Source organism: Porites lutea, chromosome 13, assembly GCF_958299795.1.
Source record: "Porites lutea chromosome 13, jaPorLute2.1, whole genome shotgun sequence".
NCBI lineage: Eukaryota > Metazoa > Cnidaria > Anthozoa > Scleractinia > Poritidae > Porites > Porites lutea.
Genome location: NC_133213.1, coordinates 10,104,015 through 10,119,381, shown reverse-complemented (window position 1 = coordinate 10,119,381; position 15,367 = coordinate 10,104,015). Strand labels below are relative to the sequence as shown.

At 38.0% G+C, this 15,367-nt stretch overlaps 1 protein-coding gene across 1 annotated transcript; it reads right to left on the bottom strand.

Moving 5' to 3' along the window:
* Positions 1 to 624: 624 nt before the first annotated feature.
* Positions 625 to 12,180, bottom strand: LOC140922342 (uncharacterized). Its single transcript, XM_073372333.1, has 8 exons — positions 12,061 to 12,180; positions 10,455 to 10,577; positions 7,332 to 7,454; positions 6,941 to 7,063; positions 6,433 to 6,555; positions 5,694 to 5,816; positions 2,727 to 2,966; positions 625 to 2,236 (listed from the first exon to the last, which is right to left on the bottom strand). Exons 1-8 carry the CDS (start codon positions 12,119 to 12,121, stop codon positions 1,914 to 1,916), a joined length of 1,239 nt encoding a protein of 412 aa, XP_073228434.1. The 5' UTR covers positions 12,122 to 12,180; the 3' UTR covers positions 625 to 1,913.
* Positions 12,181 to 15,367: the final 3,187 nt, after the last annotated feature.

Sequence of the window (15,367 nt, the reverse complement as noted above, 5' to 3'; positions counted from 1 at the left end):
GAAGTGCTGACAAAAATGGCGGCTCGGTTGCTCGAGGTAAGACCTCGTCTTCCTGTATCATTCTTTTTCCTGTTTACTTAAAACGTAGAATTTCTGCAAACATTTCGTTTTAATTTTGTTTGTCATAAATAAACTTCGATTTCTGGGCCAAAGTTTTCTTGTTTGAAGACGCTGAGTTTTTCACGAAACGGCTTCTTCTACGCGAATACACGGGAGTTGTAAACAATCCATCGAGCACAAAACTCAGCTACAGTAAATTGAAAAACGCCGTATTGAATCCTTCCAAGTCTTTTCTTGCCTTAAAAAAAGTCACCCTAGGATTTTGTCGACTTTTAGAAGATTGTTCTCTAAAAAAATGGGAAAAACACCGAGCTCACACATTATCCACATTATCCGCTAGGAGGTGAATATTGTTGAATAGTCCGAGATAGCGAACCAATCAGATTGCTTAAATCACCAAGATCACTGAGTGTGTATGTACTAATATAACTTATGCTTACCGTTTCTGTTGGTTTGCGTTACTATACAAGTGTTATGACTCGATCGATTCATGCAGGATTTTTAAGTCATCATAGAAATCCCCAGACGGTAACCCTAGTTCGATAATTACTCGTTAATAAGCAACTTACTACTATGAAGCTGTACCCTAAAAGAGCAGTCAAAGCACTTGTTGCAAATGTCTCGATCTTTTGGGTCTAGCAACTGACCGCTTAGCTTAGTGCATTTGCCACGTCTAGGAACGCGCGACGAAGCTCCATTAACCATTCTATGCCTCTTGTTGAAGAGGCTTGACTATTGCACTTTGCTTATCTTTTTAATGTAGTGTATCACTTCTTAAAGTACCCATAAACTAAACATTTTTATTTTTTAATGAAAAGTATACATAACTACGAGAACATCCCTCAAAACATGATATGGTTTACAATTTGAAAACAATGAGATTTTTTGCAATGTGAAGCATTCAAATTTGCCGCCATTTTGGCGTACAATAAATTACCGTATTTATTCGATTATTAGCGCCCAACCTCGAATTAGCGCCCACCTCGAATAAGCGCCCATCCTAAAGGCAGAAAAAGTTAATAAGCGCCCAGCCTCAAATAAGCTGGTTAGTACGTAATGCGATAGCCTTCTTTCGGAAACCTCAAGGAAACAAAGGAGCTGTGACGTAGATTAAAAAAAACTATGTCGTAAATCAAGGAACAATTGACTTTCGATACAAGTAAACAAGTGTAACGTTCTCACTAGAAAAATCTATTTCTTCAAACTGAAACTGATGTTAAAAAGGTAAAACATGCTTGTAAGATGCGTCGCAGGGAGATGCAACAACACTGGCGACTCTAAGAAAGCGTGCACTCGCTGGCACACGGCGTACCCTATGCATAGTAGTGTTTTATTTATGATTTATAGAAGAGAATTATAGAGCAGAACGTTCAGTATTTTTTGTTATCATATTTGTCATCGTGTGTTTAGTTACTCAAGCGATTACAGTGTTGTGATGAGTAGTGCATGCTCCGTTTTAAGCGTTGATCATCGACAGTTACCTGAGCAAGGAAAGTATCTGGTAGCGTGCATTACTAAATCTGGAGCCTGTACCCTAGACAGCCTTTTCTGACATCTATGTCCAGAACATTTGCTGTAGGCAAGCCAATTTTCACAGCAGACTCAGACTACTAAATTTTCAGAGTTAAAACTCAGACTAGCTGGCGTTGAACTTTTCTTTGAAGATTCCTTTTGACAACCTTACATTTCTTAATTCCAGAAATTAACTCTGTTCTATAAATAAATGGATAAATAAAACAAAAGCCGAAAAGAAAAAAAAGGAAGAGAAAGCAAAAAAGAATTGATTAGATGCTTGGGTTAAATTAAATGCATCGCTTCGCTTTCAGTTAAACTCAGTTCGTGTTATCTTGCATTTAGTGGGATGGGTCAAGATAAAATACCTCCACCTCATCTGGTGAGAAATATTGTCCAGGCCCCTTCAGGATTGTATGCATGTCATTCACTGAAGCTGGAACAGAGTAGTACACGCCCAGGCCTGCTTGTGAGAAGCTGATACGGCTGGCATCAAGATGAATGACGAGGTCGTTACCAAACTTTGGACCATAATATGAATGCCTGTCAATTGCCATTGCTGTCTTTTCTTGCTTCACCTTGCTCAAAAACGGTGCCAGCCCTTCAGAATTGTTGAGAGAAAAGATAAATGCGTTGGGGGTTTTGGCATAGCCACCACTGGATTCTAACAAAACAAAACAAAAGCATAAAATAGGAATTTCAAGTAAGTGAATATACTTCAAATTTTTCTATTTCTTTAATTAACATTTTTGTTACCTTTTATAATTTCCTTTCAGCAGACAGTGAAATTTGCCTATCTGCATGACGTCATTTTATCTGATTATTCTTAATAGTGGAGCTCCACGCGCGCGTGTGCGGAGCCCCATAGCTAAGTAAATATGTCAATCCTAGAAAATTTGATAATCACGTGACCGTACACCGCCCGACCAAGCGACCGACCGTCCATACCACAGGGCAACCAATGTTTAATCTCACACTTTCGAGCTTTAGCCTTATGTTTTTCTTCCAAGGAAATTGGTTTCCTTGTTTTTACGTTTCGCTAAGTAATCTCAGCCTGTCAGGCTCCCCCTCCTGATAATTATTGCACAGTGCCTAAAGCCCTTGAATCTTTTACCTACTAAAGATAATTATTAAAATTCAATACAAAATCTTACTCCAAGGAATGTCAGTGTATCCTCCAAAGAAATATTCGCCTTTCTGTACGATGGTCACAGTATTTCTTTTACCGTCGCATCTATCATGGAAGGCCTTGGCTTTCCAACCATGTAAAGAAGCACGGTAGCAAAGAAGCCAAGAAGAATCCTCCCCAACCTCAGGAGCGCTAGCAAGAAAACGGTGAAGATGACGGAGGTAATACTGATTTCCATGTAATATTGTTGAGTTCATTGAAAATTCTAAAAATGGAAAGACAAGGATGACACAGAAAGGTTATTTTGGATAAGAAAATATCACGGTCGGTAAATCTATCTGTATAATATCGGTATACCCAGCCACAGCCTCTTTTTTCACATGTCCAGCGGGTAGATTAGATAGAAAGGTAGATAGGTGGTAAAGTCAATGGACGACGAATAATAATAAAAAATAATAATAATAATAATAATAATAATAATAATAATAATAATAATAATAATATTAAAATATGAATATTAAAATATATACCCTATGTACATTCTTCTTGTGCACGAAAGAGAATTGTCATAAAATGACTATCTAAAAACTACTAATAAGAGAATAATAAATAATAAATAATAAATAACATGCATGCATATTAGAGTAATTATGAAAAAATGACTGCGGAAAATAACATGAAAAAATTAAGATATGATCGACGCAGTGATAGTTTCAAATTCAAATAAAACCGAAAAAAAATTCGGGACTTCAACGGGATTCGAACCCATGACCTCTATATCTATCGGAAACAAGCTTAACAGTAATGCCACGCGACAATTTCGAAATGAGCGAGAAAGTGAAAGTGAGTAATAACTAAACCAACGCTAACAGAGGATTTATCCTAGCAGAACTGATTAGGTGTTCTCTTTGCTCGAACGCGAGATAAAACTGCATAAATTTTATTTCTTGGATAATCGTGGACGGAAAGATGTAATAAAGTGATTGACGGACGGACGGACGGATGGGGAGATTAATACCAAACTTTTTTAGGGTAGTTCAAAGACTATTGAACATCGCGGTAATAGTGTCTTCAAAGGAAATAGATTGTTCGCTGATATGCGTCTCAACCATGGATCACCTTGAGCACTGCCGGTTGTGCATAATTGTTCGTTTTTGTTTTCTTTTTTTTTTTTTGGGGGGGGGGGGAAGGGGGAACAGAGTTACATTGTACATGCATCTGCATTTTGAATGATTCCTTGATTCAGCGTTGATCGTACAAATTCTACACATACAATTTTCCCCCGTGCTAGTAATGTTGTGATCTGTGGTTATAGTTAATTGGAACTGATGTAGTGTCTCTACCAAGAAGAGCTTCTGCATTTATCAATCCACAACCTGACCTGGCAGGAATATTGGTCATATTATGAACCATAATATTTCTATCCAAACAAAATTGTGCATGCAAGAGCTGTTTGTAGAATTGTAACTGGTTTGTTGTGTGACTGAGAATGACCTCAGAACTTTTCCACCCACTAAGCCACCGTCTAAGACTTGAAAAAGCTGCTCCGGATCTCTCTTTTCCGAGGCTCGCCAAGGTAAATTCCGACAAGCAACATGACCCAAAAAGTACCGACAGAGGGTAAAATAAAATCGCGACAAGAGACAACCTCCCTCGGCCAAATTACGACAGTGAGGGCAAAGCCGAGAATAAGCGACAAAGAACGGTGGTTTGGCTTATTTATCACCAGTCTGAATACCTAGAAGAAGTAATTTTCGTCAACTTTCCTTGCGCCTCAGAGAACGTCTCTTGTCAGTGATCTTCAGTGGACCCTCCTGGGTGTGGGTCTCGTTACACCTCACTTAGTTACGCAACCCCGTACAATTCCTGGGAGACCTGGGAACGAGGTTGTTCGTCATATAGCTTCATCTTGTGCACGCTTTACATCTCTTTTATGCTTTGCTTGCTTTGTTCACATCATCAGGTAGAACCGTGAGAACACCACTGCGTCTTGATTTGTAAGGTGAAGAGGTAAATGCTATGAGTTAAGTGGTTCGTTAGAGTGGCGGTTTCTTCCCTAAATGTAGCGTGAAGCGACTATTTTGAAGATACAACATCTCCATTAAAGGGATGTTAGAACATCACAAGGCTTTCAATCCCCTGCCAGCATTGTGGTCGTCGTACCCACTATAGCTGAAGACAGACAATGTGATCCAGACTTAAGTTTCTTCTTAAATGTAAGCAACACGGCGGTGACGACGGTGGAGAGACCAGGAAGCAGTTAACTTAACCACCGAGCCGCTCTCACAGAGTAGACCACCGAGCCTTCACGATTTATCAGGTCATTTAGTCTTAAAATATTCAAGGCGGATCACTCAGTTGTGAATGGCGATGTATAGGAGTTCGATACGACCCATATTAACTGAGAAAGTGCAATGGTTTCTCTACAACGCATCGCTATCGCCCTTTTCTAAAATTCTGACAGACAAAGAATTTTCGTTCATTTTCCAACAGCGACATGAAGCATTTATTAACACCGACAGGAGACGTTTAAAAAATTAGAAGAGCGACATGGAACCCCCCCCCCCCCCCCCCTCCACTCCCCGGCAGGGCCTCTTTTTCCAATTAAACAAGTAGTACGATCATTACTGCATACTGTTTACCTCGGTCAATGATCTTATCTTAAAATCCCATCGTCATAGAGAAAAAGGGGTTAATAGTTACTCCCTCTTGTTTTTCCGTGTTGTTTAAATGCTATCTGAGGATGTATTTTACATGATGTTGCAAATATTTAGAGATGAGCTCTGACATAATCCACCATACGTGACCACTAAGTAACTAAATAATAATTGAATAAATAAATGAAATTATTTCAAAAAGAGCGAGCAACAGTTTCCTATAATTTATTGCAAATAATAGTAGTACATCGCTGAACATTTACTTTTTTTTCATGTTACTAAATTAGTAATATCAAAGCTAAGCGGAAAGTAAGACAGGAATTCCAAGAACCAACCTGAACAGTAGTGACCATTTCCAATGTACCCTGGTCTGCAACTACAGTTGAAGGACCCTTCGGTGTTGGTACAGGTGGAATTTTCGCTACAATTGTGAGAGTTGTTCAGGCATTCGTCTGTGTCTGAGTGATAATTTTAGTAAATATTGAATGTATTCTGCCTGAACAAACATTTAAATAACATAGGCACCAGCAAGATATAGTGCTATAGTATATAGTTTACGGTGAAAACACATTCCCTTTCTCACACTGATTTCAGAACATTACATCACTCACCTCTGAAACTATTGCAAACAGTTTTAAATGGATTAAAAACACAACAACAACAAATAATTTAACTTGCACAATTACATCTATCTCCTTTGTACCCTGGATTAGAGGGTACGAAGGCTTGTAGAAGTTGGTTTTTAGAAGTGTAACTGGTTTGTTGTGTGACTGAGAATGACTTCTGAATTTTTCCATCCACTAAGCCACCTACTAAGACTTAAAAAAAGCTTCTCCGGATCTCTTTTTCCTACTAAAGAAGTAACACGATCATTGATGGATACTGTTTATATCTCGGTCAACCATCTTATCTTATATTCCCATCGTAGTACAGAAAAGGGGGTCAATAGTTACTCTCTTTTGTTTATCCTCGTTGTTTAAGAGATACACCAGGATACATTTTACACTCTTTTTCTTTACTGAACCAGTAGTCTCAAAACTAATGGAAAGCCACCTAGGAATTCCAAGAACCAACCTGAACAGTTTTGGCCATTTCCAAAGTACCCTGGTTTGCAACTACAGTTGAAGGACCCTTCGGTGTTGATGCAGGTGGCATTTTCGCTACAACTGTGAGAGTTGTTCAGGCATTCGTCTGCGTCTGAGTGATAATTTTAGTAAACATTAAGTTTATTTTGTCTGAACAAACAGTTAGACAATATAGTCACCAGTATATTTAATAATTATAACTATATAGTTTATTGTTAAAACACATCTCCTTTCTCAAAACGTAAATACAGCCCGTTAGGGGTTTAGAGTTGATTCTCTGTGATAGCTTTGAATTTGTTATATATATCTTAAAAGTATATTCTCTTTTTAGTCACTAAGTATAACATTGTGACCAAAACCGTTGTGTGAAAATTTTCCCCTTTTTTCGCCATTATTTGGTTATTTCGATTGAAATGGAAGCAATTGATCCTTTGCTTTGTACACTGGATATGGGATAAAAAAGGAACTATTATCGAGAACATAGTAATCATATTTACCAGTGCATGTTGTTCCGTTTTCTGTGTATCCAGAGTGACACGTGCAATTAAAGGACCCCATAGTATTGTTACAATAAGCATTGACATCACAATTATCGGTGTTAGCTGCACACTCGTCAAAATCTAAGAAAAGATAGCATTTAGGCTGGACTTAAACATTTTACCACGCTGAATTTTGTAACGTGGGCCGCTTCAAATATAATTTCAAATGTGAGAGCAAAGTGCTCAGACTATATCACAAGGCTGAATAAACAGATAGACAGACAGACAGACGAAGGGACAGATAAAATTAAAGTGAAAGACTATAGAATTCGGGGCAACGCAAAAGGGACATTGAGAACTAAGTAAAAAATATATATATTTTCAAGAGGTGTCTCAAACAAGAATTTACCTGTGCACGAGGTGCCGTTTGCAGTGTATTCAGGGTAACACGTACAGTTATATGACCCGACAGTGTTATTACAAAAAGCATTGTTGTCACAGGAATAGTTGCCGAGTGTACACTCGTCCACATCTGAAAGAGAGAAAGATTGGCTTTATAAAGTGAATTAAAACAGAAGAAATACGTATCACGCCAAGTGATCTTTACGCCTGAAACGGCAGTCTAAGGAATAACTTTTACAATTTTCATCGGTTTGAGCTCAAACTTTGCAGAATGGTAGAACTTTGTATTTCAAAGAATCGTATGTTTTTTGTTTTTCGATTTTAACGGTTTTTGGCGAAAAAATGACGTCACATGATTGGCAGCAAGTTAAAGTTCAGATAGTAACGTAAAAAATAAAGAGCTCGACGGGGTAGAAAACAAATGTGAAAAATGTTTGCTTATTAATATAATTTTAGCTCTACCTGATTTTATACCACTACATGAGAAATTTCTGCAATTTGATTGGCTTAGAGCAGTGGTATTTCAGCTTAATTTGAAATACCTACATGTGAAAATTACAAACCTTTTGCGGGTAGTAGTATAAACAAATAATAGCATAATTTGTACGTGATATTTGGCATAAATACCACTCGTGATATTTCAAAATTGTATCAAATTTCACTCGCTTACCGGCTCATGAAATTACGTATAACAATTTTGAAATATCACTTGTGGTATTTTTGCCAAATATCACTACTAATCATGCTATTACCTATACAAACACCGCGGTAGAACATTTTACAATCATCTTACTTTCTCGGAAAATTACGTTCACTCCATTCATATCTTTAATGCAATGACACTGTAGGAGTATATTTAATTAATGCTCCATGCTCATATAAAACTTCGTAATTGTCGTTATTCCATGGCTTGTATCGCCCCATGCAAGGGAATCCATGCAGACAATCTTGGATTCTGGATTCCACGCCTTGGACTCCGCAATATTCCAGGAACTGGATTTCAGTCTTTGTCAATGGAACTTGAATTCTGGATCGTTAATAGCATTCCGGATTCCTTGAGCTGTATCCTGGAATTCCAAAGACCTAGCCTCCCCGCAGACGTCCTTTGGGGGTTCGTTCGTCACGCATTCATTTCTCCCCCACGGACGTCTGCTAAACACAGCCGACATTCATGTTCACCAATCACAGGCCGTTTACAGATTTTTGTAAAACGTAACCCGAGCCGCTTCTTAAGATTCGCACGATCAGTGAGGCTTTTGATCGAGTGTGCGAGAAATTTGTAATTAATACAGAGTTAAACAAGTATCAGAGAGAAACTATCCTGCACATTTTATAGCGAAAACCGATGAGTTCATAAATTTGCCGACTGGATTTGGCAAATCCCTTATCTATCAAGCTTTGCTGCTTGTTTGCGACACAGTGCGTGGAACCACTGGACATTATTGTTGTTGTTGTTTCGCCCCTGGTAAATCTTGAAAGATCAATCTACAAAGCTGGAAAATATTGGTATTCCTGCTGTAATGCTCAGTGATATTAGCAAAGAGAATATGAGGGTTGTCGAGAGAGGGACTTTCTCTGTTGTTTACGGAAGCCCAGAAGCTTGGTTGAAGATCGATCGGTGGAGGAAATGTTAGCGAGTGACTTGTACAGTTAGTATGTGGTCCTTGGTTCGCGACTTTCCCGAGCATGATTAAATATTTCGTCGAGAAATAAAATACAATGAACAATGAAAGGTTCAATGATTTATTGATTATAAGCATTCTTTCTTTCTTTGAAGGAGCGAGATTAAAGTTTGTTGACAGGTAGGTTAATTTGTCGTTCTAGCTTGAAGTTTGGACCTCGGCGGCACCGTGGTCATGTTTACTAGCTTGTGAATAAATAAACGCAACGGGAAGACGTGCCTTTTTGCAGAACAAGTTTCGGATAAACCTTTTTCTGCCGTTCGAAGCACATTGCTGTAGACTTTGAATTTTTTGTTTTACCTATTCTTGAAAAAATATAACCAAATTTCGCGTAGTGGTCTTTGGTCCGCGACCCATGACCTTGGTGGAATTACATTTCGCAAAAAAGGAAACGGCCTTTGTTTTCGAAGAATGCTTTGAAAATCTTCCCTATACACGTTTACAAGTTCTCTTTTCTTAATACTTCGAATACATACAGAGTTAATGGTAATTATTGTTTTCGACCGCGCTCGTGTGGGAGACTGTTGTCTGAAGTCTTTCAAAGAAAAGCAGATTATTTTATTCTTACAACAACTTCCGCAAAAATTATTCAGCTGACTGCAGCTTTATTGCATCATTTCTGTGATTTTTTTCCAAACGTTTGAGTCGTCTCAGGTAGAAGATAGCTGGGCAAATAAATAATTCACTTGAAGAATACAAAGATACATCAACGTCCATAGCACGTTTGATGAGCCTTGCGATGTCGACTGCTCTTTTTCTAAACACGCGAACTTGGTCCTTTCCTAAATTACAGCTGCAAAGAAAACAAAAAAATTCGCTTCTTATAACTTTCTTCGGAGTCTCATCCATGCATAGGCATGGAATAAATATTCCTCTAAAAAAGCGAGAAATAATTCGTAGGTGCCGTTTCACTTATATCACAGCGCGTGATTGGCTGATCGTGACACAATAACTAACCGCTCATTGGCTTATTCAAACAATCCAGAACGTAAATGTCGGCTGTGTTTAGCAGACGTCCGTGGGGGAGAAATGAATGCGTGACAAACGAACCCCAAAGGACGTCTGCGGGGAGGCTACCAAAGACCAGGATCTCGAATTCCGGATTCCGCAAAATTAAGTTGGATTTCGAAACCCGCAAGCAAAAAATTCCAAGAATCCAGATTCCCTCACATAGCGCGTCTCGTTTGCAAAAATATCGCAATTATTCTTCACTTTATTTTATATGCAGTAACTTGAGAGTATTCTTTTATTTTAGCTTCTTGGGACCTTAGTCAGAAATTTTAGTCAAAATGTCGTCCTTTTTCGCTATCAGTTGAAGATTTCTACTGAATTGGAAGCAAGTGGCACTTTTTTTGGGCACTACATGCATGACTTTGAGGGATAAAATAAAACCAACTTTCATCGACAACAAAGTAATCATATTTACCAAACAAAGTAAAAGTATTTACCAGCACATGTTGTTCCATTTCCGGTAAATCCAGAGTTACATGTGCAGTTGAAGGACCCCACAGTATTGTTACAATAAGCATTGACATCACAATTATCGGTCATTTCTGTACAGTCGTCAACATCTAAGAAAAAAAAGTACGGCTGAGCAGCTGACAGACTCTGACTGAAGGACAAATTGATTGGCTAACAACCAGGCTGTGAGAGAGAATGATACCGGCAAAAAGGTTGAGTTCCCCTTTGTTTCTCCTCTCTCTTTGTTTTAGGTTGTTAAAGTTTGGCGAAAAACCTTGCAGCGAGTTCTCGGCAAGCGGGCTAGCCCACACAGCGACAAGGCAAGAGCCGAACCCCGAATCAGCCTGGTCAGGAAAGCGAGCCAGCCGGCAACAGGGCTGGCTCACCTCATATCAAGTCTTAGAAAGGACGTTTGATAGAAGATTGAAAGGACATTAACATTTGATAGAGAAAAAGAAGCATTACAGAAACGCGCCCATTCAAAAACGTCGATCGTGAAAATGCAAATAAGTGAAAAATGACGTTAATTTAGTGTCAATCAAGAAATCCCCTGGGTATATCCCTTTCCTGGTTATTGTTCCTGCTCAGACATCCGCAACATTTGCCTATTCTTCGATGAAGAATAGAACTTTACGCGACTAACAATAGGTCAGTCTGTTTAAAAACTTGCTAAATTTACTCCGAATTAGCATGTGACTTTTTGCTGTTAAACGCTTCAAAATTGAAAAATCCTCGATGATTGTTGTTGATTTTGCCGTAAATAATTCAATCCACTGACTTAAAAGGAATTTTTACCTTTTACAAACTTCTTGGTGTTCGAATCGATCGATGAAATATGAGCGCAACCGATGCGTTGATAGTTTGTTTACGTTTTGTCACGGGTTTTGGATAATATTATAAACCTTAAAAGTTACGGGCAAATTCGACGAAAAAGCACTCTCACTTACATTCTTCATTTAAGATATTGATTTTAGCAAAGTATAAGGCAAAATTAAGAGCGATACTTTCTTTAAGAACGCTATAACTACATATTTAACGGCCAAACCTAAACAGCGATCTAATCCGTCTCTTGAAAACAACTACAATACCGCTTCTGATAATAATATTTATAAACGCTGCAAACATTTTTATTCAATCTTATCTAGTGATTTTCGTGAAGATGAGTTTTTAAGTGAAGAATAATTTGGTTTCTGATTAGCTTGAACTGTTTTGCCATCAAAACGATTCGCACGAGACTACCGAATTCGCGAGGGTTTTATGTTAGTGCACAAGGAAGAAAAATGCTTCTCTTTGCATAAACTTGAAGCACTGACAAAGACATTCCAACACGTAAAACAATGGCAACCTACTTCTATTGTTTCTGCATTGTCTCTTGAAAGTGTGAGAAAAGTTAACCGCTATGAAGTTCATAAGAGACCGAAAACGACGGTAGTCTTTGAAACTTCGTTTTTGCTCGCAAAGCCTAATGGGTACCCCACTTTTCACGGGCGACGTTTTTCAATGGGCGCGTTTCTGTAATGAACTGACAAAAAAAATACTAAACTTAGTAACAACACTCAAATATCGTAAAAAAATGTATTATGCAGGAATCACCTGTGCACGAGGTGCCATTTCCAGTGTATTCAGGATAACAAGTGCAGTTATAGGACCCCATAGTGTTATTACAATGAGGATTGTTGTCACAGGAATGGCTGCTGAGTGTACACTCGTCCACATATGAAAGACAGATTGGCTTTAAAGTGATTATTACATGCTCTTAAAAAGTAGTTTTTTTTCTGACTAAGTTTCGCGATAGTGGTAATAAAATTGGAAAAGTTAAAAGTGATACAGTCCTTTGAAGTTTAACTGAGATCTTAGCCTGCCCAACTTCCTTCTTGCTTTCTTTCTTGCCTAGGTAAGGAGGGGGTTAAGACCTCTCTAAACTACTAGGTAGAGAAGAGAAGGAAAGAGCAGTTTTACAAAGTAATAAAAATTGTTGTGCTCAAGTTGATCCTCAGTTGAAATTTTTAAATTCATTAAAAGGTAACCTTACATTGCCACCCCCCAAAACAAAAGAAAATCGAGTTTAAATCAAAGATAAAATAGAGCCATAAGAGAATATTTAGGAAATGTGTATATTAATTATCGCAGTAGCTCACAACGGGTTACCAACGTTCAATTTTGACAACCTTTTTTTGCAATTTTGTATGCTGAATTTCATTATTCATAAGAATGTGAGACGGTTATCAAATGTTTTTTTGTTTGTTTGTTTGTTTTTTGAGGTTTTTGAAGAAGTGCTTCCAGAAATAGCTCCTAAAATGCAGGAACAAGAATATATGGTGCCCAGTCAATCTGTAAACAAATTATCGTTTACCTGTACACCACGTTCCATTCCCAGTGTATCCTGGATTGCATGTGCAATAATAAAAGCCCATGGTATTATTACAGTAAGCATTGGTAGCGCAGTTGTGGGTGTTGTTTGAACACTCGTCAATTTCTAAACGAAGATAGAAGCGTGAGTCAGACCTTTGATGTTGGAAAATTTAAAAAAAAGGCCCTTTCATAGGGTTTATTATATTAGATGACAGCTTCGTACTATAAACTAAAAGCTTTGGGCGGCTGTGCCTTTGTATCTTTTGTGTGCAGTAAAGGCAGGACTTAAATCGCTCATGCCACCATATCTCATCATTAATGAATAGTGAGAACAAGAGTCAATAGATTGGTACTTTATTTAAAAGCCTATCCTGCCAAAAAACAAGAACCAAAAACAACGAAAACATGGATATTCATATATTTACGTCAAAGCGATGCCCCTTCCCCCGGATTCAAACTAAACAGTTTAATAATTATTTACCAGTGCATGTTGCTCCATTTCCTGTGTAGCCAGAATAACAAGTACAGTTGTGAGACCCTACAGTGTTGTTACAATAAGCATTGGTATCGCATGAATCTGTGCCGGTGTCACATTCGTCAATGTCTACAAGAGACAAACAAGTTTCACTTTTGCATTATTAATCTACGATGCACTTTATTAACGCGATAATGCATCTTTTAAAATTTACGTCAATGTTCATTTAAATTACACTATTTTACATCATTGTTGTTTTACAGCACCTTCATGGAATAACAAGACACCGTCTGTTCATAGTCCCTCTATCAACGCCTCGGAGTCACTATGTGCCGCGACGTTCTTCTTTAAACAAACCAAAATAACGTCCCCCAAACATCACAACATAAAGCTAAGAGCATATAGCATATAGCATATAGCATACACACAGAAGAGTTGAAGTTGCTAGTTGATGTTAGATGTCAGAAGAAGAATTTTGCTTAATTAACAAGTATTGTTTGACCCTTTTAGTGAAAAGAGGAGTACTTAAGCGTTTAAAGTCAGGGGTTAGTTCATGCCAGAAATCTACTGCCGTTGCAGATATCGTTTGTTTGCCGGTGTTTGTTCTATAACAAGTCTTATATAGATTGTCTTTAGAAGCATATCTTGTGTTATGTGAGTGGATGTTTTGCCATATTGAAAGCAGCTATGCACGGACCTGGCATTTCTGTAAAAGGGTACGACTGGAAAACTGGAAAAAGTGATTAAAAGGGCTGTTCGGTTTGTTTTTAGCGATAAAAACACTACATACGAAGAACTTCATAAGCTTTTTAGGTAAAAGATTTCTGACGGAGCTTTAAGATTACATAAAATCCTCTGTTCGGTTTATAAACTCGTAAATGAGGAAACGAACGTTCAGAAAACTATTAGCAAATGAATCATTGTTTTATTACCTTACGAATCACTCTTTTAATCGACTTTGTAAAAAAAAAACTGACAGTATTTTATATCTGCTACTAACTGACTTAATTTTAATGGTAAATAGCTTTTATACCGTCTTTTTTATGTTTATCTCTAACCCTATTTTATTCCTTTTTTTTTTTTTGGCAATGGCATATCTAGTTGGTGAAGTTTCTTTCTAACTAATCCATATAGCTAAGTATATGTTCCACTTCAATTTAAGTGTTATTATCTGTTTTTGCTCACCTAAGAATGTTTGCCCACTCGCTTCAGTATAACCAGAGTTACAGGTACAGATATGGTATTATTACAATAAGCGTTGGCAGCCACAGGAATGGCTATATCGACGACAGTGACAGCAACGAAAACGTCACTTTTAAAGGTGGACAGATGACAAATGGATAGCCAGAGATACTTCAAGATAGGCAGACGTCAGAATGATAGACTGACGGACTCAATTGACAGTCGCGCATACTGACTGACTGATTGCCAGCCTGACTGAGTCTGAGAGACTGACTGAGTCAAACATACTGACGGCGAGAGTGGCTGTCTTACAGTCTGACAGACTGAAAGACTAACAGACGGACAGAAAGAGAGACAGAGAGACAGAGAGACAGACGGACGGACTGACTGGTAGCATGATACAGGGAAAAACAAAAAAAAATGAGCACTATATTAAAGCATAATCGGCTTATAGCCAAGACTTGGAAAGAGCATTTTAAATTAATAATCCTCATTACCAGCGCATATTTTGCCATTTCCAATATATCCAGAATTGCAGATACAGATATGAGAACCCTCTATGTTCTTGCAAACAGCATTGGCATTGCACAAGTGAGTGTTGGTTGCACAGTTGACGACTGGAAGATCTGTAAGTTCAAACAGACAAATTAGCAATCACGAAGTAAGAACATTACACCTGATATCGCGATTTATTTATGTTTTATCTTTTTCTTTGTTGCGAATATTGTTATGACAATATTACCATTATTTTGGTTGTGAGGAGAGGTAATATATTGGTCCACGGGCACGCTTTATTCTAAGCGGGAAAATCGAGACTATCAGAAGTTTGCGCTTAAACTTGAGACATTTTCTGCTTCACTGAAATTACTTTACATAGACATTCGACGATTG

Excerpts from the sequence above, each read along its gene's own strand:
- LOC140922342 (XM_073372333.1), bottom strand. The coding sequence starts at position 12,121 with ATGGGGTCCTATAACTGCACTTGTTATCCTGAATACACTGGAAATGGC. Across the intron at positions 10,578-12,060 it reads AAATGGCACCTCGTGCACAG|ATGTTGACGACTGTACAGAA; the intron begins GTGATTCCTGCA and ends TTTTTTTCTTAG. Across the intron at positions 2,967-5,693 it reads AAATGGTCACTACTGTTCAG|AATTTTCAATGAACTCAACA; the intron begins GTTGGTTCTTGG and ends TTCCATTTTTAG.